The sequence below is a fragment of the Heterodontus francisci genome, chromosome 24 (assembly GCF_036365525.1).
Source record: "Heterodontus francisci isolate sHetFra1 chromosome 24, sHetFra1.hap1, whole genome shotgun sequence".
Lineage (NCBI taxonomy): Eukaryota > Metazoa > Chordata > Chondrichthyes > Heterodontiformes > Heterodontidae > Heterodontus > Heterodontus francisci.
Window position 1 is genome coordinate 71869818 of NC_090394.1, and position 24743 is coordinate 71894560.

General features: G+C 40.6%; 1 protein-coding gene across 4 annotated transcripts in view; it reads left to right on the forward strand.

Moving 5' to 3' along the window:
* prkar1b (protein kinase, cAMP-dependent, regulatory, type I, beta) overlaps window positions 1-8787 on the forward strand; it is a 241132-nt gene extending 232345 nt beyond the window's left edge. For all 4 annotated transcript variants that reach the window (XM_068056885.1, XM_068056884.1, XM_068056886.1 and 1 more), the window contains 2 exons: window positions 4448-4529; window positions 7191-8787. In XM_068056885.1, coding sequence (XP_067912986.1) covers window positions 4448-4529; window positions 7191-7363 — 255 coding nt within the window. In that variant the 3' untranslated portion in view covers window positions 7364-8787. The remainder of the gene's footprint in view (window positions 1-4447; window positions 4530-7190) is intronic.
* Window positions 8788-24743: the final 15956 nt, after the last annotated feature.

Consider the following 24743-nt stretch of genomic DNA (forward strand, 5'->3'; position numbering starts at 1 on the left):
AGATTGATTCGAGGTTTTCCGGCAGATCCCGACTTTTGTTTAAAAGCTCACCTAAAAACCCCGAATCAATGAGATGTTCAAAAGTGTGGTTTCCGCTCCCAGCACCTGTCAGCCATGCAGCTGACACAATTTTTTTTAAAAGCCGTTCTGGAAGAAGAAGCCAATGGGAAATTTTTTATTTCTGAAATACATTCGGGGGCTGGATGGAAACCTTTGGTGGGCTGGATCCTGGCCTGCGGGCTCTATATTGGACAACCCTGCCCTAAATTTTGACTATATAAACTGTCCCCCATATCTAGGATGCAGAGCATAAGCCTAATGTTATAGAAAAAGTGATGGGATTTTGTACCAGCATGCATTATATAGAATGTTTTCAGTAGTTGAAAATATCCACAGTGTTTAACACAAGGCTACTGTAAAATTTCAGTTAAGTTACTTGTCGGGGTGTTTTAGCCCCAACCCCAAAAAAACTACATGTATGCTGCACAATTTTAATTCAGATTTGGCTGGATATGCTCTTAATCTACAATAAATTGGTTATATTTGGTTTTGTTACATTTGGTAGTTCAACATAGTGTGTAATAAGCTCTGAGTGATGGAATTTTCCCTCATGTGTTTGAAATATTGCCAGAATGGTTTAGTTGGCCTAAGTACACCTTGCATGATATGAAACAGGAATAAAACCTGGAACCTGGAATAAAACATCCCAGCACATGAATTTTCGATTAAAGATTGCAAGTGTAGATTGGTGAACAATTGTAATATCGGTATATTTTTCTAAAAAGCATTGGTACAGAGAGAATGAAGCCTTGTATGGATAACCTACCTACCTTTTTTTTAACCTTTTTATCAGAATATATTTTTGGTCAATCCAGAGCCACTTCATTTCAGACATGGACGCTTGTTTTATTTTAGTTTAGTTTTGTTTAAATAGCGTCCTTCCTGAGGGAGTTTAGGTGCTGAACATTTTCATTTGTACAGAGTTATTTTCTATGCACAAATACTTAGTTATGTTCATTATTTGCATTTGTCCTATTATATGACTTTTACTAAATGTATTGTGTTGAGAAAGTGATTAGATAATACCATGCAAGCTGCTAAATAGTTTCGCTAGCCTACTATTGATATCTTTGATCCAGGGGCCAAGACAACAATTCAAGGCATTCTGTTTTTCAGATATGCATGACTCATTGTTTAATGCTACCCTGTAGACAACCAAACTGACCTTTTGGAGTGACTTTCTGCAAAAAGACTTTAGTGGCCAAGTCAAAGCCATTCAGAAGGGTTTTAGGAAGCAGCAATAGAGATCTAAGGCCATGCCATCAGCATATGATCTGTTTCACTGTTCCACAGGGCAAGCAGATTTCCTTTCTGACTTGGGAGGTGAGAGGGCTTTACCCTTGAATTGAAATGATGCAAACGTAATCTGCTTCCATCTCATCCTCCTGTCAACAGTAGTGACTCAAAATAATTTTGGTAATGCCAGTGAAAAGCAAATTTGAGGCTTGCACAAAACATTAAAGAGGATGGGAGCATGTGCTGTGTACTCTGGTGATAGCTGTAGGAATTGTATCTATTAAAAAGAAAAATAACGCAAATGCTATTAATCTAAAATTAAATTAAAGATGCTGGAAGAACAAAGCAGGTCTGTTGTCTGTAAAGAAAAACGTGCAGACCCATTGTTACAATTGGAAAATGGAATGTGAGTGAACTCGTTAATAGGACTGAACGAACCAGGGACAAGAACAACAAGCATTCTTGAAAGAGAGGTGGTATTTAATGTAAAGGTACACAAAAATAAAAAGTGCTCATGATCTAAAATAACGCAGAGAATGCTGGAAATACACAGCAGGTCAGTCAACATCTGAAAAGGAAATAAGCCATGTTAATGTTTTAGGTGTAGGCCATTTGTCAGAACTAGAACCTGGATGAGACAATGAGCTCCTTAAGTTGGAACAGAACAAAGGAGTAGGGAGCAGAAAAGCACAAGAGTCAGAAGGAACAATCCGCATTGCTGACAATGTCACAGATAGGAGTTAATAGGTTTAATATCCAGCAAAAGCTGAAAAAAGGTGAAAGCCAGTGAATGTTCATGGACAGTGCAAGTAAAATCTTTCTCACAAAATGTTCTAATAACTGTCATACAGGGCCCCATCTGCCAAGAATGGGGCACATTAATTTTGCCACATGAACATTGATTTTTAAACTGTTCCTGGTGTAAAGAAAGAACTTGCTTTTTAAAAGAAAGCAACACCAGATCCTTGACTGGAAAGACTTTTGCATATTTACAGAGTGCTTAAAAGGGACAAAAGACCATTTCCTGACACATTCAAACCACAATTGACTTTTGATTACCAGACGTTGAAGTTGGAGGAGCTAGCGTTTCAGGTTGACTGCTAAGATGGCCGAATACACAAACAGACATGGTCAGACCAGTTTAGTCACATGACTAACTGTTGCAGGTTTTTTTTTAATTTTCCACTGAGAATTTGAACTCAAAGCTGTTTGCTGCTGAACTGACAAGACCTCTCATGGCTGGCTTGCCACAGCTTCGCCTGTTTGCTTCCATCTCTTTCTCATGGAAATGAAAACCACTGAAGTCATATGAACCCCAAGAGAGAAAAGTCTCCTACAGTGAACAAGGTTTAAGAAGAATATTGGGCCTCAACGAAAAGCAAGATCTACCGACACGCAAGCACTACAACGAGCTCGAAGCACAGTAACAAAAACTCCTCTTCAGAGATTGCCTCAAACCTCTCCACTTTATTTCTTCTTCTGCTCTTTTCTGTCTCTATTTGCATGTGCGTATCGCGTATGCATGGTAGCGTGGGGTGCAGTGTGTATCCGTATTAGAGTTTAAGTTTTAATAAATTGCGCTTTTCTTCTTTAAACCTAAGAAAGCCTGTTTGTGCTCATTTCTTGGCCTTATAATTGGAAAGCGGTGATCAAGGATTCAGCAAGGGGGTGCTCAAAACACAGTGTGTTTAAAAACATAAATCCTGTTTTAGTAAGACCAGGTGAAGGCTGAAAGGGACCCCTAGACACCTTTCTCACCTGGTCGTAACATAACTTTAATTTGTTTCCAACCTTAGTAACCTCCAAGAATTGTGATTAGATTATCTTTAGCTGCGCATGTAGGGATTATCAAGGCAGATTTTTGTATAATTTTAAAGAATTGCAACATGGGTTTTATTGATGCCTTCCGTAACTTCGTAATTACAGTACAATAGTACAAGTACCTGACCAACAAGGAATTTATAGGAGCAGATATGCTTAATGACTATCAGAGACAGCATGGAACATGGTGACTTTAGCATAACAGGAGCAGATGCAGTGCTAGACAGCCATGCAAACAGTACCAGGGATTGGGATCATTTTGTCGTTTGCCATCTCTAAGAAAGTGCTGGTACAAGTTGTGTGTATTAGGGTAGGTTTAGATGTTTTGTCGATGCCATTGCCTATGAACACCAATTTCTAATTTTTTTGATTGGATAAGTTTCATCATAGAATGGTTGCAACACAGAAGGAGGACATTCTGCCAGTCATGTCTGTGGCGACTCTCTGCAAGAGCAACTCACCTAGTCCCACTCCCCTGCCTTTTCCCCATAGCACTGCAAATATAATTTCAGATAATTATCCAATTCTCTTTTGAAGGCCTCGATTGAATCTGCCTCCACCACACTCTCGGGCAGTGCATTCCAAATCCTAATCACTCGCTGCGTAAAAAAGGTTTTTCCTCATGTCGCCATTGCTTCTTTTGCCAATCATTTTAAATCGGTGTCCTCTGTTTCTGGATCCTTCTGCCAGTGGGAACAGTAGATCATCTTAATCTGAAAACCAGAACCCCTAAGCAAATTAGTTATTCAAATTATTTCAAGATTGAAGGATGATCCATCATCTTTCGTAGCTGAAAGGATGCCAACCAGCCGGAAGGATGATCTTGGTTCTTAATTTAATTCTATCAGTTTTTGTGGATCAATGCTAGTGTTTTGATAACATTGATTTTTTTGCTACTTCTGCTGATGCCTATGATGATATGATGTGACGTATTCAGGACCATTTGAATCAACCACTTACTTTAAAATGACAAAATATTGCACATATATGTTCCAGTATATCATATTAATACAATTATAAAAAGTGAGGTCTAGGCCAAAGTAATGAGCATGTGCTTCAGTGGCGGGCGTGGTAAATGGCTCAATTGTTCCCTCAGCCAACCGGCAATTTAAGATCAAATATAATGTTCACATTTTTAAATAGCATTTTATTATTGAAAATAAATTGGAATGGATATCCAAGTAAGTAGGTGGGATGTGCTTTGAATTTAGGGACCCAGAATCCAAGAAATGAATCTTGCTTATACTTATTCTCCAATTGGTTACTTGTTGGTTTATTTTCTATTAAAAAAAACTCCTTGGTTTCTCACTTACAATTAATCTATTATTAGGGCACTGCTTCAGTTCTGCAGCGTAGATCTGATAACGAGGAATATGTGGAGGTTGGAAGACTAGGACCTTCCGACTATTTTGGTGAGTATGGACTTCACGTTTGTTTCCAAAATTAAAATTAACCTTTAACATGGGTGTTTTAGTACCCTTTGCTATTAACAATATCTACTAAATTATTATGGTTGAACACCAATGAGTAAGTGTGGGGTGATGGGTAATGAATCCTGATAGTGCAACTTATTGCTGTTTCCTGCATAGTTTTGGACGTTCTTATCGATTTGGTAATAGTTTTGACAAAAACTGAAAGGAATGCAGAATAAGTCACAAATTAGTAACATATTATCAGGCAAATGTGTGTTCTGGTTGTTGAGTTTTGCCAGATGAAAGTTTATGTATTCTCACCTTATGGAGGATTGTACAGTTGAAGCAACATCTTAATAAAAAAATTAGATTAAAAATTTGGAGAAAAAAATCTTCTGTTTTCTGGCTTAATTAGAAATGAAAGAAATTCAGCCCAGAGTCATTAAATACCTTCTTTAGTGATTCAGTTCAAACATAAATTTCTGTTGGTTCCCCTTGGAATAATCCATATGGTTTCCAATGGAGGATATTGGAGGACTATTGAAAATTCCTAAACATGTTTACATGGGATGAAGCCTAGCTGTGAAGTCCACTGCAATCAAATATGTCACAACACTCAATCTCCATTGATATACATTTTACAAACAGAGTTGATGGTAGGTATTGTAGAATGTTTAGTTACTTAACTGGCTGATCAGTAAGCTGTTAGACATTTAGGTGTTTGCACGCTGACACTATTCCATTGTCAGAGCAAAACTGGTATTGAGATGGATAGGCCCACCAAAAAGCATCATGTACAAAAAATCATCATTTAAAAAAAAATCTCTGGTCACTTTTTCTGGATCCTATATATATTTATTTATTTGTAAGTAATTTTTTTCAAGGCTATTACTGGTAATTGTCAGTCATCTGATTAAAATAGCTTGAGATAGAAATTGAACCTTGTTGCATCTTTTTACTACATGTAAACTGGGCACAATGAGAACCAATTTTAGGGACCGCAGTATTCCATCCAAAGGACCCCTGAAAGATGTCAGACCTGATATTGAGTTGGTTGATTTTTCAGGTGGCTACCTGAAACAAGCGCTTAAGGCCCTTTTCTTTTACATATGCAAGGGGACTAACTGTTTTAGCTTTCCGTGCTGATATTTAATGATGCAGAGTGGAGCAAGACTCTGCTTGCTCTGCTCAGGATTCTGAAGCAGTTGCCGCCAAAGTGTAATTGGTATTTTTAAAAAAAATCATTCCTTTAGAACCAGGAGGAGCTGGAGCACTCCCCGATTCCACAGTACACCGATTGACTTTCTCCCCCCCCCCTCCCCCACCCCCACCCCACTGGGACTCGGCTTCTGCCTGAAATTCATTTTTTAAACGGGAGAGTTGCCTGTGGAGATGTGATGAGTGACGGCAGCGCTTTCAGGGCTGCTGGTTCAGTCTGTGTTGCAGCTTCGTTGCTGCCTTTGGGTTCAACACTGGGCGCTGACTAATTTATATTCCTTTTTTTGCACAAAATTACCCCCTAATATAATCTAGCAATTAACTCTTTCCCTTTCCAAGTCAGACTTTGAAACTGTCTTGAATTCCAACATCAAATAACTTACTGACTGCATTCACAAAATAAAGATGATAATTGTATTTCCACAGTACTGTAGTAGTGGCACTCCCACTTGAACCTACAGCAATACAGAGATTTCATCCTTAAAGGATATCCACAGCAAAACATACTGTAATAGATGTGTTCAAATGATGGCTTCAACTTTTTAAAAAGCTCCTAGAAAACATAACCCATAGTTAATTTCTGCCCAAGCAGTCTTCTGCTTCCCTGGATACCTACTATGCTGCATTTTCCACCGCAGGCACTAAGTGGCAATCCGGAGCAAGAACCCTGGCTAATTGTGCTGCCCCCCTTTCTGTCCCCAGGCCTAGCTACAGAGGGCAACTGTAGCACTCCCTATCCTCAATGCTGCGCCAAGATTAGCTGACTTGGCACAGATCAGGAAGTAAGCCAGAAACCTTTCTGGTTTGTAGAGCTCACTAAAAGATTTACTTCTATTTTAATCCTTTCCAACATTACTAACCAGTTTTTGTCTCCTTCTGTGCTTGATTACATTTGTGTTTGTTTTGAATTCTAGTAGTAAACCATCACTCTGGTGAATGTTTGTCCAGGATTTAAACTAAGATATTAAGTAAAAGAACTTGTAACCCACACAGCTAATCTGAATTGAGTGACACCAAACTAAACAAGTACTTCCAGCCCTTAAATGGGCTTTTTTTAAAATTATCTGTCCTACTGTTGGGCCAATTCAACACTAGCTTGTTGAGCTAAATCAGGAAACTCTACAGTAATTGAATGCTATTATTTACAGTAGGTGGTGGAGAAATCTCTGATCACCCTTGTAAGTTTAATAAGTAACAAAATAAATAGTGGACAAGGAAATCCAGTGACACCACAGAACAGGTGTGTGTTTGGTGATATTTGTCACAGGAATACAGTCTGACCTAATTTCTTCAGTACTCTTTACATAATTCCAAATTCCTGGACTAGTAGGTCTATGCCTATTGTTTGTGTCAGATATTCTCATTTAAAAACAGAAAACAAAAACAGCTTATATAATTTATAACTGCCTAAGTTTTTATTCTGACCACTTTGTCCATGTTTAGGTGAAATTGCCCTTCTGTTGAATCGGCCACGAGCAGCGACCGTAGTTGCACGTGGCCCACTGAAATGTGTAAAGTTGGATCGTCCACGCTTTGAACGGGTTCTGGGTCCATGCTCTGAAATTCTCAAGAGAAACATTCAACGATACAACAGTTTCATTTCTTTAACTGTTTGAAATTCTTGGATGGGTTGCTGCCTTTGTGTTATCTTGCGCAATTAAACTTGATCTGTATTGCTGCATTGCTTGATGCAAATAAGTTGCGTTTTACATGTGTTTTATGTAAGTAACATCAGAAGCACAGGAAGCAGACTTCAACCCGATTTTGAAAGACCATCAGAAACATGTAGTCCAAGCGGGAATGAAAGTTCCAAAATTTTCTTTCTTTTGTCAGTGAAATTTAATAATGGATTCCAGTTTATTGCTTAATCTGCTACAAGAGGCCACTGCAGCATTTAAATAAGTTTACTTGTAGGTGACCAAGCACTTTGCTAGTTAAATTCAACTTGTTTCTCTGTTTACAGCTGTCTTAAACAATGTTTCTTGTCAATTCCACGTTAAATGATTTAAAGCTCTAAAACTATTAGAACTAATGAATTGTAATGTTTTACTCTTGATGACCATACTGACATCCAGATCAGCCAATATGACTGATCATAAATTTAAAGAATGAGTAGTTATACTGAATGCCCAGTTTTAATTACTGCAGAATATTTGGGAAAACAGGGGAAATTGTAACACAATTGCACACTTCAGAAAAAACGGAAAGCTAAATTAATGGATCATTCTTTGTGGGTTTTTATTTCTTTTTGTAGTGTATTTTCAAGCTTGGGGTTAAGTCTTGTTTATTATTTAAACATGCATCCTTCTTTCAAGCTTATTCTGCCAGAAACCTCAGTCTTGTTAGCGGAACCTCTAAGGTGTGGCAGGCATTTTTATTTGTGTGCGCTGATGTGTAATTGTTAGTGTCTGAAGTGGGGGGTCCTCAATCAGCTCTGCTTTCCAGTGCAGTCGAGATGAGTTTATAGTCTCTTGCAGCTGTTCCTGGGGGCTCATACATGACTATATTTGATATGTAGAAGCAGGTTTTAGAATCTTAAAAGTCTTTGTGATTAAAAACAAGTCCAAAACAAAACTTCACAATGAAGGTTTCTCTTGTGTAGTTTTATTTTACACTATGTAGGTTCAGTCCCCATACCGGCTGTGGTAGTTCATGGAGGCCTGCCTCCTCACCTTACCCCATGCTTGAGGAGTGGTGACCCTCAAGCTATACATCACCAATTGTCACTTAAGTGGGAGAGGTGCCGATGGTCCTTTGGGACTATGGCTAGAGCAAATTTTATACTATTTTATTTATATTTTTTAAAAGTTAGCTCTCTTAATAAGCTTTGATCTGATATTTGAAACTTGTTTATTTATAGTCTTTTCCACAAAAGAAATAAGCAGATCACACAGTATTGCTTTCTGTGCTGAGTTGCATATCCAGACATTTTGGCACATCATTCAGTTTTTGAAAATAAGACAACCTGAACCATTCTTCAAGTAATAATGTATTTTCTATCATTTTATGTAACGCTTCTCCAGTCTAATTAAAAAAAAAATCCTCCAATTTGTATTTGTTTTTCTTTTTAATTAAAAGTATATATTGTTACAATTAACTGATTAAACATTTAAGCATTTCTTGAACTGCCTTTGATATAGTTAAAGTATATCCACATGACCATTATAGTCACTGGCATATCTAACAGCTAAAACATGGATTGAATCTGTCAAATAGCATTACATAGATGCAGACAGCTCAAGGGTGACTTTCTGTATTTACATCCATAAACCTTGTGCAGAGGAAGTATTTTCACAAACATGTAGAAATGCATACACACACTAATGAAAAGTTATTTATAGTTGATTTAAACCCATTATTCCCCTGTTTCTTTTTTCTTTCTGCCAAGGTTGATTGTAGATAAATATGTAACTGATTCTTGGGTGTAAAATTCCTCTTCCTGAGACCTCCTACCGTTCACTCCTGTTGTATTAAATTCCTTTTTCAGACACAGATATATGCATAAAATGCTGCCTAATTGTTTGGTTTTAATCTTTTAGTACACTGAACATTATCTTTTTCCTACTAGCCCCTTCCTGTAAAATGATCCATATAATTTGTATGTTAAGTTTAATTGTAGATGAACAACTAAACCAGCTAAGCTACAGATCTTGCAAGTTGCTTTATTCTGTAATGGGTCCACTGAAATCAGATCCAACTACACCATTTATTTCTAAATTTATGAGGAGTCAACTGTGCTGCTGTTAAAATTGTGAGGATAATTTAGACCTTTGTTGCTGTTGACACCTTGCTGAATGCCTATATCATAAGTGGTATACAGGAATACTCAATGACAGAATGAAATTTGTTATCCTCCGGTCCAGGAAACTAGTGTTAACAGTTGGTACGTGCAGCTGTTTGGTTTGTAGACCAAAGATGCCATATGATTTGGGTGCTGGCTCACGAGAATGAACGCTACCAGAAGTATCTTGTTACAACATTTTACTCTTCGATTTAGTATTTGCTTTAGACTGATGACATTACATTCTATATGTTCTTGAGTTCCTGTTGAACCTTGGAACATACCTTTCATGTGGTCTAGTAGAAATTTATCAAAAGATGTTTATCCCCTGCCTGTTTGTATAAGAGGAACAAGATCTTGTTGAGCATTTTCCTGTCAGAATCTTGTCAACCTTGGCTCATTGGTAGAATTATCACCTTTTTTCTGAAGGCCATGGAGTCGAGCCCCACTCCACGACTTGTGCACGTAATCTAAGCTGACATTTTAGTGAAATCTTTCAGATGAAAAGTACACTGAGGCACCATAGAACATAGAACATAGAACATACAGCACAGAACAGGCCCTTCGGCCCACGATGTTGTGCCGATCCTTTGTCCTCTGTCAAGGACAATTTAATCTATACCCCATCATTCTCCTTTATCCATATACCTATCCAAAAGCCTTTTGAAAGTCCCTAAAGTTTCTGACTCAACAACTTCCCCGGGCAAGGCATTCCATGCCTCGACCACTCTCTGGGTAAAGAACCTTCCCCTGACATCCCCCTTATATCTCCCACCCTTCACCTTAAATTTATGACCCCTTGTAACGCTTTGCTCCACCCGGGGAAAAAGTTTCTGACTGTCTACCCTATCTATTCCCCTGATCATCTTATAAACCTCTATCATGTCACCCCTCATCCTTCTCCTTTCTAATGAGAAGAGGCCTAGAATGTTCAGCCTTTCCTCGTAAGACTTATTCTCCATTCCAGGCAACATCCTGGTAAATCTCCTCTGCACCCTCTCCAAGGCTTCCACGTCCTTCCTAAAATGAGGCGACCAGAACTGCACACAGTACTCCAAATGAGGCCTTACCAAGGTCCTGTACAGCTGCATCATCACCTCACGGCTCTTAAATTCAATCCCTCTGCTAATGAACGCTAACACCCCATATGCCTTCTTCACAGCCCTATCCACTTGAGTTGCAACTTTCAATGATCTATGCACATAGACCCCAAGGTCTCTCTGCTCCTCCACATGCCCAAGAACCCTACCGTTAACCCAGTATTTTGCATTCATGTTTGTCCTTCCAAAATGGACGACCTCACACTTTTCAGGGTTAAACTCCATCTGCCACTTTTCAGCCCAGCACTGCAACCTATCCAAGTCCCTTTGCAGACGACAATAGCCCTCCTCGGTATCCACAACTCCACCAACCTTTGTATCATCTGCAAATTTACTGACCCACCCTTCGACTTCCTCATCCAAGTCGTTAATAAAAATCACAAACAGGAGAGGACCCAGAACTGATCCCTGCGGCACGCCACTGGTAACTGGGCTCCAGGCTGAGTATTTACCATCTAAGACCACTCTCTGCCTTCTATCAGTTAGCCAATTCTTAATCCAACTGGCCACATTCCCCACTATCCCATGCCTCCTGACTTTCTCCATAAGTCTACCATGGGGGACCTTATCAAATGCCTTACTAAAATCCATGTACACCACATCCACTGGTTTACCCTCATCCACTTGCTTGGTCACCTGCTCAAAGAATTCAATCAGGCTTGTGAGGCAAGACCTACCCCTCACAAAACCGTGCTGACTGTCCCGAATCAAGCAGTGTCTTTCCAGATGCTCAGAAATCCTATCCCTCAGCACCTTTTCCATCAACTTGCCTACCACTGAAGTAAGACTAACTGGCCTGTAATTCCCAGGGTTGTTCCTATTCCCTTTCTTGAACAGGGGCACAACATTTGCCACCCTCCAATCACCTGGTACCACCCCCGTCAGCAGAGAAGATGAAAAGATCATTGCCAGCGGCTCTGCAATTTCATCCCTTGCTTCCCATAACATCCTTGGATATACCCCGTCAGGCCCGGGAGACTTGTCTATCTTCAAGTTATTCAAAAACCCCAACACATCTTCCCTCCTAACGAGCACTTCCTCGAGCTTACCAGTCTGCTTCCCACCGTCCTCTTCAGTAATACACCCCTTCTCATTCGTAAATACCGAAGAGAAGTACTCATTCAAAACCTCACTTATCTCTTCCGGCTCAACACACAGTCTCCCGCTATTGTCCTTGACCGGACCTACGGTCCCCCTAGTCATCCTCATATTTCTGACATACGCGTAAAAGGCCTTGGGGTTTTCTTTTATCCTACCCGCCAAGCATTTTTCATGCCCTCTCTTAGCTCTCCTAATCCCTTTCTTCAGATCCTTCCTGGCCATCTTGTATCCCTCCAGAGCTATGCCTGTGCCCTTTTTCCTCAACTTTATATACGCATCCTTCTTCTTCCTAACAAGACTCTCAACCTCTCTTGTCAACCACGGTTCCCTCACATGACCATCCCTTCCCTGTCTGACAGGGACATGCTTATCAATGGCCCCTACTATCTGCTCCTTGAAAAAGTTCCACATTTCGACCGTGCCCTTCCCTGCCAGCATATGCTCCCAACTTATGCTCCTCAGTTCCTGCCTGACAGCATCATATCTACCCTTCCCCCAATTGTAAACCTTGCCCTGTTGCACATACCTATCCCTCTCCATTACCACAGTGAATGCTACAGAATTGTGATCACTATCTCCAAAGTGCTCGCCCACCAACAGCTCTATCACTTGCCCTGGTTCATTACCTAGTACCAAATCCAATATTGCCTCCCCTCTGGTCGGGCAGTCTACATACTGAGTCAGAAAAGCTTCCTGGACATACTGCACAAACACTACCCCATCCAAACTATTCGATCTAAAGAGTTGCCAATCAATATTTGGGAAGTTGAAATCCCCCATAATTACTACCCTGTGACTTCTGCTCCTTTCCAAAATCTGTTTCCCAATCTGCTCTTCCACCTCCCTGCTGCTATTGGGGGGCCTATAGAAAACTCCCATCAAGGTGACTGCTCCTTTCCTGTTCCTGACCTCAACCCACAGTGCCTCAGTCGGCAGATCCTCCTCGAAAATTCTTTCAGCAGTTGTTACACTATTTCTAACTAACAATGCCACCCCCCCACCTCTTTTACCACCATTCCTAATCTTATGAAAACATCTATAACCAGGTACCTCCAAAAACCATTCCTCCCCCTCACCTATCCACGTTTCAGTGATGGCCACAACATCGTAGTCCCAAGTGCCCATCCACGCCTTCAATTCACTCACCTTATTCCTGATGCTTCTTGCGTTGAAGTATACGCACTTTAACCCTTCTCCGTGCCCATCTGTCCTCTGTGACAGTGCTACCTTCCCCAATACCTCACTACACTCTTTGTCTTTCTGAGTGGACCCACTGGTCCCTGGATTACAAGTCCGGTTCCCATCCCCCTCCCAAACTAGTTTAAACCCTCCCGAACAGTACTAGCAAACCTCCCTCCCAGGATATTGGTGCCCCTCTGGTTCAGATGCAGCCCGTCCTGTTTGAACAGGTCCCATCTTCCCCAGAATGCAGTCCAATTATCCAAGAACTGGAAGCCCTCCCTCCTACACCATTCCTGCAGCCACGTGTTCAGCTGTGCTCTCTCCCTATTCCTAGCCTCACTATCACGTGGCGCCGGCAACAAACCAGAGATAACAACTCTGTCCGTCCGAGCTTTCAGCTTCCAGCCTAACTCCCTAAACTCACTTCTAACATCTGTGCCACCCTTCCTTCCTACGTCGTTGGTGCCAATGTGCACCACGACCTCTGGCTGCTCCCCCTCCCCTTTAAGGATCCTGAAGACGCGATCACCATCTTCCCTCTCAGGTGAGTGTAATAGATCCCTTGGGACTATTGGAAGAAAGAATTCACCAGGTAACTTGGCCAACATTTATCCTTCAAACAACACCATCAAAAACAAATTAACTGGACCTCACTCTGCATAAAATTACAGCTGCATTTTCTTACAAAACGGTGCCTACACTTAAAGTGTTTTTCAGCCCACAAATTCATTTTTAAGACATTCCAAGGGTGTGAAAGGTGTTATATAAATGAATTCTTAACAGTTTAAAAAAAATTATAACATCTGAAATTTAGAATCATTGCAAAATTTAGTACACATCCATTCCTGTTACAAGTAAACTAGTAGCCTTTTATTACAAGACTTGCTATACAACAACTGGTGCTTTATATAGTACCTTTAATGTTAACAAAAAGTTCCAAGTTGCTTCACTGAGACATGTGGAAAACTTGATGCCAAGCCAGGAAGAGAGAGATTCGAAGATGAAGACACCAAAAGCTTGGTCAAAGAGATGGGTTCTAAGAAGGTTTTTAAATCAGGAGCAAGAAGTGCTGAGGGAGGAGATTTCAAATAATAAGATCCAGTTGGCTGCAGGCTGTGGTGTTAGTGGTGTGAGATATGCACAAGAGGTCAGGAGAGATTATGGGGGAAGTAGGAGATTGCAGAGATAGAATGGAGTAAAGCTGTGGAGGAATTTAAGAATGAGCACAATGATTTTAAACATAAGCATGGGCTATCAAAGGAAAGCACGGATGAGGGATGATTGGTAAGCCTGATTTATTGCAGGGCAGGATATGTGTAGCTGAGTTTTGGACAATTTTGAACTGATGGAGAATGGGAGGCCATCAAGAAAAGCCTTCAGTGATTAAATCTTGAAGTGACAAAAGGTATTTAAAAGGGGTTCTGTAGCAGAGATGGGCAATGTTGCAGAGGTAAAGGTAAGCAGTCTTGATAATAGAGAAAATATGGGGTCCGAAGCTCAACTTAATGTCAAAAAGCATGCTGAGCTAGCAAACAGACTGGTTTGGCCTGAGAGAGTGCCCGGAGATGGGAATTGAATCAGCGGCAATAGACTGGATTTTGTGATGGGCTGAAGACTGATGTTTGTCTTTCCAGTATGGAGCTGGAGAAAGTTATGACTCATCAAAGACTCTATGAGACGGTACAGAAGCAGTCAAGGAGTTGAGAGGTAGCAGAGAGGAAGAGCTGGGTATCGTCAGTTTACATGTGGAAGCAGACCTGGTGGCTACAAACGAAGTTATCAAAGGACAGGGTGTCGGCAAGAATAGGGAAGGTGCTAAGAATATATGTTTGGGGGCTTTTGGAGGTGACAGTGTGAAGTTTGGAAGAACAGTCATTGCTGGGGTGCTTTGGTTTTATTAGGATAAGTATGAGTAGAAGTATGGAAGGGCACTTGTAGGATGGCATGGTTAACTATGTTGAATGCTGTGGAGAGGTTAATGAGGGATAAAGTAGCATAGTCACAGTTAGTGACTTGTTCACAAACTTGGCTAGGGCTGTTTCAGTGCTGTGAGAGGTGTGGAAACCAGCCTGGAGAGCTGCTAAGTATGGAGTTATGAAGGTGATGGGGGCATGGAGCTTTGAAGCAACAGCATATTCAAGGTTCCTATAGAGAAAAGGGAGGGTGGATGTGGGCAATAACTGGTGAGGATGAAAGGTTTGAAGAGGGTGTTAATGGCAATTTTTAAGGGGAGAGGGACAATAATGGTTGTCATTTGGAAAGAAGCTAACAGAAAAGTTCTGAAAGTGATGAATGATTTTCAATCTTACATTTGATTGTATATATCTTGTTCAATAATTGTGTCTTATGTAGGAAATGCTTCAATTGATGTTTCTACACTAGCACAGTGAGTACAGTCAAAAGTACTTAATTGATTGTAAAGTGCTTCGGGACCTCCTGAAGTCATGGAAGGCACTGTATAAATGCAAGTCTTTCTTTGTATTTAAAAAGGACATTTTTGTTTGTTGTCTTTGTTGCAAATTTAAAATTTCTGCTGCTGCTATCTATATGATGGGGATATACAAAACAAATAATTCCCATTTGCAGTATTCCATTGTATTACAATATCTACAACTTTAAAATGTTCTTTTTTTCTTTGGAGGTCTAGGCGTGTGGACATTATTTTAAATATATTTTAAATATTTTGAGCACGGTGTGAGATTAAAATAACAAAAGTCAAGTGAAAACTTAAGGCACTATAATATTTGTACTAAATATATTTTAGTTTTAAAATAACATAATTGTACTCGGTATTTAGTTACTTGACTTCTTTGATGAAAAGGCAAAAATTTATTGTTTTGTTATCACATTGATCAAAATTTGTGTATAATTTTAGCAAAAATTGCAATTTACAAACTCCATTGTTTAACCAAAGCAGTCTATAATTCAAGTTTCAGCTAGTATTTTTCTAGGTTTCAGTGCAAGCTAAATCCATTCCCCTTCTTCCCCCCCCCCCCCCCCCCCCCAGGCATGCCCAAAGGGAGGTGAGCTCAGCCCTTAGCCTCCCCTATTGTTATGTTTCAACAGGGTCGCAATGACATTTCTTTGTCCCTGGCCTGAGAGTTTTCACTTTTCCAGAGATCAAGTGAAACAGAACTGAGTGAAACCTATGTTGCAGTTCCATGTTGGGAAAGAGGGTGTGCATAAACAGATTCTCTTAGTAAAGCATTTGTATTTTATTTTTAAGTGTTCTTTTTGCTTGATTCATTTGTCTCCTGCAGCCTGAGTGTGTCAAATGTTTCCTCCTCTCTCTCTCCCCACCTTAACCCCACCCAAAAAAAAGGTAACTGGCAAAAGGGCAGAAGAATTGCAATTGATCAACCCATCAGAATACTATGAAGGTTGATATGCAGTTGGTTCGGATAATTTATTGTGTTCAAGAATCACGTTTTTCTCTCCAAGATACTCGTAAATCTTGGCGCAAATTTGCTGCACTTGTTGGGCTTTAAGGCAGACCAGGCCTGAATTAGGTGACCACTCCACATTGAGACTATTCTCCGGAGACTGATGAAGTAATCGGATCCTAAATCTATTCTTTTGTATGTAAATATTCAGCAGGGATCCTGTTTTAATTCAAATACACACAAACAGATTTTGTTCCAGGCTGTATTATTCTAACCTGAAAGTTTTCAGTGGAAAGGACTTCTCTGCATAATTAGATTGTGAAGTGCTGAATAATGGCTATAGTGTATTTTGTGCATGACATTAGTGTGCATTCAATGCTATGGTAACATTGCTGCTGCAATGCACAGTTAATTGCTGTGAGGTCCTTTACTAATGCTTTGAGTCAGTGTTCTGGCCAGATGCAGTTGTCAGAATCCCCTACCTCTTGGGTATTGGATTGGTCAGTATGCATCGTTGGCATCCTTCCATCTATGTGAAATGATGGACATGCAGCAAATCCATTGTTGATGAGATAGTTTCTCATGGCGCACTTTTACTGATGGCTGAAGAGACCAATCCATGAGAGGCAGGTTCTGCCAAAAATGTCACATATGAGATAGTTAACACAATTTTCAGAAAATTTTCTGACAGCGGTTGTGCATTAAAAAGGCCCAGAAAAGTGTGACTTTACAAAAGCCTCTTTATTTCAAATAAAATCCCCTTTAAAGAGAACTTGAAAGTCACTTTCGAGGATTTAAGGCTGGATCTTGCGGACTTTTTGAACTCTTTTGCCAGTCTGCAATCATACAGCGCCTAGGCCAGTGGGCTCTGAAAACAGACAAGTGTTGAACAAAGTTTTGCTGTCAGTCATATTGGCGAGTGCCTAGTTCCCTTGGGTTGCACAACTTCTTATTCCTACTCTTAACGCAGTGCATGCCCAGAACTCTGATAAGTTAGGCGTTGCAAGCCAGCTGTTTCCTCCTCCAGTGCATGCCGAAAGCTCTGGTTGATCTGGTGGCCACGCTTTTCAGCTTGATGGTGTGCGCTTTAAAGTTAATGGTTGTTATTACATAATGTGTATGGATGTTTAGTATGGGTTTGACACAATACTTGATTTTGTTGTAACTACATCTGTTAGTCAACTAAAGAAAGTTTCATTTGCCTGGAAGCTTGGTCCACGTACTATTTCGCCTCTTTCCCTTTTCTTTCATCGCACTGACTTGAATCATGCATTCTTCCTTTATTGTTTCTAATTGCTCTACATGCCATTGTATCCCACACATTTCCTGGCATGACGCATTGTGATACATAAACCCATTTAAATTTAGATTGTCTGTTTTCATGGGTTTGATCGTTTTCCAGTACAGACTTAGTAACTGGCAAGTCTACATGTCAAAAATATAAGCCTTTCAAGCCCATCCATGATATTATGTTTTAGGGTCAGAGAATGGATCAGAATCACATACCTGGTCAAACAATTGCCATTATCAAAAACAGCGCATTACATTCAAAACATTCCTTATACCTGGAATTTATTTAACTTTAGTCACATTTAGGTAGATTTTACATTCCAGAGTTTAGTCTTGCTGTTACATTTTACATTTGACCTTTCAAGTCTGCTCTACCATTCAATAAGGTCATGGCTGATCCAGCTCAACTTCACCTTACTGCGATATCCCCATAATTCCTTAATTCGCATAGTACCCAAAAATCTATCGACCTCTATTTTGAATATACTCAATGACTGAGCATCTGCAGCTCTCTGGGATAAAGAATTACAAAGATTCAAAATCTTTTGAGTGAAGACATCTCTCCTCATCTCAGCCCTAAATGGCCGACTCCTTATTCTGAGACTGTGACCCCATGTTTTAGATTCCCAGCCAGAGGAAATGTTTTCTCAGCATCTACCCTGTCAAGCCCCTTAACAATTTTATATGTTTCAATTAGATCACCTCTCATTCTTCTAAACTCCAGCAAACATTGGCCTGGTTTACTCAATCTTTCCTCGTGGGACAATTCTCTCGTCCCAGGAATTCGTCTAGGGCAAGACTGTCCTTCAATTAAGGAGACCAAAACGGCAAACAGTACTCCAGTTGTGGCCACCATTTTTGGGACTTGCTGTAGATATGGTTGGCTTATTTGTTTCAGACTACACTCAAAATTGAACCCTCGTTGTGTCTTCAATAGTGTTAACACTTGCTGTGATATCTATGTACATTTGATAGCGTACACTAACAGAAGACCTTTCTTCTTTAGGTTACCTTGGCTGCTGATTCTATCCATTGCCTCCACAGATCCTCCATGTCTTTGAGAAGTGGCAGAATGGTGCTCTGCTAGATCTTGTTATGGGCTTTCATTCCCAAATTAATGTACTGAATGGTAATAAACAGCAGAATCTTAAAACATTGGTTGCCAAAAGCTTGGCAGAGAAAATATGTATGAAGGCAGAAAAATGGAGTCTGTGGCTTAATAGATGGAATCCAATTCTATCCTCACCCAATGCCCATGCACTGACTTTCAAACAGGGATCACTATATAGATACTTCCATTTATATCGAGGCTTTCACAACCTCAAGACTTCCCAAAGCGCTTTATAGCCAATGAAGTACTTTTTGAAGTATAGTCACTGTAGTAATGTAGCAAGCTCCCACAAACAACAATGAGATAAATGACCAGATAATCTTTTCTAGTAATGTTGGTTGAGGATAAGTATTCACTAGGAGAGTAGATAATTATCAAGAGCAGGAATGCTGGCAGATTGCTCCCTTCCGTAGCCAAAAGGATACTGAGACTAATTATAGTACAGTACCACTACTGCCACCCTGTAGCTGAGCTGAGATATGGCAGACGAATATAAATGTAGGAACAGGTAACAACAAACCTGTACAACATGAAAGGATTTCCGATAGAAAAAAACAAAAAGGATTTGGGCGTGATTACTGATCATACCCTGAAAGCATCTGGTGAGTGTGAAGCACTTATCAGATATAAATCAGCACTCGAATGCGTCTTTAGGGCATTGGATTACAAGTCAGAACAAATTATGACTATGTACAGGTCAATGGTGAAATCACGTCTGGGATTTAGCACACAATTTTGGACACCTAAAGAGGATGTAGGTACATTAGAAAGAGTTGAAACGACTGAGATGGTTGAGACCAGACCTTAGGGATAAGTCATAAAGAAAAACTCAAGCAACTAAACTTATTTTTATTGGCGATATGATGCAGGTCTAAAAATAATTTTTTTTGTTCATTCATGGGATGTGGACGTCGCTGGCTAAGCCAGCATTTGTTGCCCATCCCTAATTGCCCTTGAGAAAGTGCTGGTGAGCTGCCTTCTTGAACTACTGCAGTACTTCAAAATAATGACATGTATAGATGAGGTGTAAGTAAACAAGCTATTTAACTTGGACAATAACAGAATTAGTGGACACAGGTACAACATATATAAACCTCAAGCATGATCATAGATGAGGAAGCTTTTTACCTACAGATAGTTGATACGTGGGACAGACTGAGAAAATACAGTTGATTTGAAATCAATGCCTTTAAAAAGGAATAAAAACAAGAAATGCTGGAAATACTCAGCAGGTCTGACAGCATCTGTGGAGAGAGAAGCAGAGTTAACGTTTCAGGTCAGTGACCCTTCATCAGAACTCCTTTAAAAAGGAACTGGATTGATGAGGGATATAGGATTTTGGGGATATCAATAGTGTTACTTGATTATTTTCAGGGAGGTAGGAGAAGGAACTTGGTATTAGTTAAAGTAGGAGGAGATAGAACAAACATAAAGGAAGGACATGGCACCCAAACCCAGTGTTGTCCTCATTTGCTGTATCTGGGCACTTTCCAGGTATAGTCACCAAACAACAATTGGAAGGAGGAACTGAGTCTGATTTTTTAAAAGTTTTTTTTTCCCCCGTTTGTACCTAAGGGTAGTGGTGACAATCATCGGACTCCAAATGCTGCCTCAGATTTGATCAGTTCCCTCAACACAGAACAGAAGTTAAACCTACTGCCACATTGCACAAATGCATTTGCTCAGTATGGCAGTAGAGGAGCTATATAAACAGCATCAATACTAAATGTTCCACAGCACTGATGCTGCTCAGTACACTTTTCCCCCATCTCCCCTCCACAGTGAATAAAAAAATGGAGGCCATCTGCCAAGCAGAAGTGATGGGCCAAATAGACCTGACATCAGGAAGGCATTGGCGGGGAGGTGCAGAAAATATGATTCACTCATTGAGTTGTTATGATCACTGCTTGGTGAGGGTGATGGAAGCAGATTCAATAGTAACTTTCAAAAGGGCATTGGATTTATAATTGAAAAGAAAGAAATGACAGGGCTGTGGGGAAGGAGCAAGGGAGTGGGACTAATTGGATAATTCTTTTAATGAGCTGGCAGAGGCATGATGGGCCGAACGGACTCCTCCTGTGTCGTGTGATTCAACGTATGGAATAAATACCGACTTCTGGTGGAAGGTCATTGACCTGAAATGTTAGCTCCGCTTCACAGATCTCTCCACAGATGCCCTCTGATCTCAGAGTTTACAGCATTTTATGTTTTTATTTCAGATTTCCAGCATTGCAATTTTTGGCTTTTGATCAAGATTCATGTGTTTCCTTCCACCAGGAGCACCCTTCAGCTCCTGCAACTGAAGGAATCCCTAGACTGAACATTGGAAGCATAAATATCCACCACATATTTCCCCCATCCCAGGAGATCCAAGTGCTACTCCCAACCCAATGCCCATAAGATCTTCTCACATTCCCTTCTGCCAGGTAACCTGAGAACCCGGACAAAAAGTGACCCAGTTCCTTTCAAATGGTAAAGACTTTCAACTCAGCATAATGCTACAGCTCTTTGTTTAAGATGTAAAAAATAATTCTAGGACCGTTGATGCACAAGTTAAAATCAAAGATCATGGAACCTTTCAGCACAGGAGGAAGCCATTTGACCCATTGTGCTTGTGTCGGCTCTTTGAAAGAGCTAGCCAATTAGCCCCACTACCCCGCACCCCCCCCCTCCCCCACTCTTATCCTATTGTCCTGCAAAAGTTTCCTTTTCAAATACATATCCAATTCTCTTGTAAGTACTTGTGTAACTTACCAAGTAGCATGTGTTCTGCTATCCTGTATTCCGCAGTGACTTGAGAAAGCAACTAAATAGTTAGGAATTAAAATGGTTTTAAAAAATGCCAAAATTAAAAAGTTAAATAGTGAGGATGTTTATCAGTGCAGAGTCAGACCCGGTGATTTCTCCATAAGCAATGTTTACAAACTTAACATGCACATTAAAACCATCAAAATTTATCATGATGTAAGCGAATCCAATGGTTCAGCTGCAGTAGCCTGATCGACAGGCAATGCAAAAACATTTTTAGAGTTATTGGGCTTGATTTTAACAGCCCGCCAAAATGGCGGCCAGCATGCCACAGAGCCGCTGCAATCTCCTGTGTGGCAGCTCATTTAAATAGCCAGGGCGGCCCAACACCCACCGCCCGCCCCCCCCTCCCCCACCACAATCATGTGGAGGGGCGGGCTGTCCGACGCTGGAAATGATACCAGCTGCCAAAATGCCATTTGCCTTCCTAATTGCTAGCTGTACCTGCATGCTAATTTTCTACATTCCTTGTACGAGTACACCCAAGTCTCTCTGAACATAAACGTTTGAAAGTTGCACAGCTTTCAAAAAATATTCTGCTTTTCTATTCTTATGACCAAAGTGAATAACTTCACATTTCTCCACATTGTACTCCATCTGCCATCTTGTTGCCCACTCACTTAACCTGTCTATATAGATTTCTTTGCAGCCTCTCTGTGTCCTCCCCACAGCCTACCTTTCCACCTAACTTTGTATCATCAGCAAAAGTAGATACATTACTCTCTGTCTCTTCGTCTAAGTCATTAATATAGATTGTAAGAGGCCCTAGCACTGATCCTTGTGGCACTCCACTATTCACTGCCTGCCAACTTGAAAATGCCCGTTTATTCCCACTCTTAACTTCCTGTCATTAACCAATCCTCTATCCACGTTAATATATTGCCCCCAACTCCCTTATCTTGCGTATTAAACTTTTGTGTGGCACCTTATTGACTGCCTTTTGGAAATCCAGCAATATTATATCTACTTCTTTCAATTTAGTATACTGTATTTGCTGCTCACAATGTGGTCTCCTCTACATTGGGGAGACCAAACGCAGACTGGGTGACCGCTTTGCGGAACACCTCCACTCAGTCCGAAAGCATAACCCCGAGATTCCGGTTGCCTGCCATTTCAACACTCCCCCCTGCTTTCATGCTCACATCTCTGTCCTGGGATTGCTGCAGTGTTCCAGTGAACATCAATGCAAGCTCGAGGAACAGCATCTCATTTACCGATTAGGCACACTACAGCCTGCCAGACTGAACATTGAGTTCAATAATTTCAGAGCATGACAGCCACCACCCCCCCCCCCCCCCCCCCATTTTAACTTTAATTTTTAGTTATTTTTTCTTTTTTTTGTGAGTTTGTTTTATTTTATTTCATCTTAGTTTGTTCACTTTGCTTACCCACTGTTTTTTTTTCATGTTTGTACTTGCGGCTGTTCAATTTTCAGTCCGTTAACAACCTATTTGTACTAATGCTTTGTCTTTCAACACACCATTAACATATTGTTTGCCTTTGCTCCATGACCTTCTGGTCAGCTATTCTGTGACCTTGTCCTATCTACACCTTCTCCTTTGTTATCTCTTGCCCCACCCCCGCTTTACTTGCTTATAACCTTTCACATTTCTAATATTTGCCAGTTCTGAAGAAGGGTCATTGACCTGAAACGTTAACTCTGCTTCTCTCTCCACAGATGCTGCCAGACCTGCTGAGTATTTCCAGCATTTCTTGTTTTTATTTCAGATTTCCAGCATTCGCAGTATTTTTCTTTTATTATATGGTTCCACTTTATCTACCCTACTAGTTACATCCTCAAAAAAACTCTTAATAAATTTATCAAACAGGATTTCCCTTTCGTCAAACCACGTTGACTTGTTCTAATCATCCTAAGCTTTTCTAAGTGCATTTTTAAGACTTCCTTAATAATAGATTCCAGCATTTTCCTGACAACAGATGTTAGACTAACTGGCCTGTAGTTCCTTGTTTTCTCTCTCCCTCCTTTCTTGAAAACTGGTGTAACATTTGCTAACTTCAAATCTGATGGATCCATTCCTAAATCTAAATAATTTTGGAAATCATAGCTAGAACATCCACTCTCTCTGCAGCTATCTCTTTTAGAACCTTAGGATGTAAACCATTAAGTCCGCGCAATTTGTCAGATTTTAGACTCTTAAGTTTCTCCAATACTTTTTCTCTGCTGGGAAATTACCTTAATTTCCTCACTTTTTAGTCCCAAGGTTACCCTCTATTTCTGGTATGTAACTTATGCCTTCTACCGTGAAGGCAGTCACAAAGTATTTGTTCAATGCCTCTGCCATTTCCTCATTCCCCACGATAATTTCTCCTGTCTCTGCTTTTAAGGGACCAACGTTTACTTTAGCTACTCTCTTCCTTTTTATATACTTGTAAAAGCTCTTACAATCTGTTATATTTCTGGCTAGTTTGCTCTCATTCTATTTTTCTCCTTTTTATTAACTTTTTGGTAACCCTTTGTAAAACACTCCCAATATTCAGACTTGCAACTTTGCAACATTACAAGCCTCTTCTTTGAATCTAATGCTATCCTTAACTTCCTGAGTAAACCACGGATGAATCTTTATTGCTGAGTTTTTGTTTTTCAATGGAATATATTTTGTTGAACATTTTGAATTGTTTCTTTAAATGTTTCCCACTGTTTATTTACTGCCATACCTTTTAGTCTATTTATCCAACCAACCTTAACCAGTCTCCCTTCATATCTATGTAATTGGCTATATATAAATTTAAGATTCTTCTTTGTGATTGGAGTATGTCACTTTCAAACTTAACATGGAATTCAATGGGATTATGTTCATAGGTCTGAATTTCACCCCCACCCCCCACCCCCCCCCCCCAGGAGTGGGCTGGGAGGCAGGGGGAATGTAACATTGAGTGCATGGTGGGGGTGGGGGGGGGTGCCGTTCCTATAGCCTACCTGTCCCCGCTGCTATTTTACTAGAAGTGGGGGAGGTGGCAAACTGCCCGCCTGCCCCAAGCCAACTGAGGCCCTTAAGTGGCCAATTAATTGCCCCTCAAGGGCCTCCTCCCACTGCCACTGGTATATTACCAGCAGCGGATGGGCACTTCAGCACCCGAGGAGGCCACCGAGCAAAACGTGGCGGCCTACTTAGGGGCCCGGGTTGGGGGGGCCCTCCTGATCGAGCACCCTGTGTCCCATGGAGGCCCCCCCCCCACCCGAGTGGCACAAGCCACCCCCACTAGAACACCTCCTCCCGC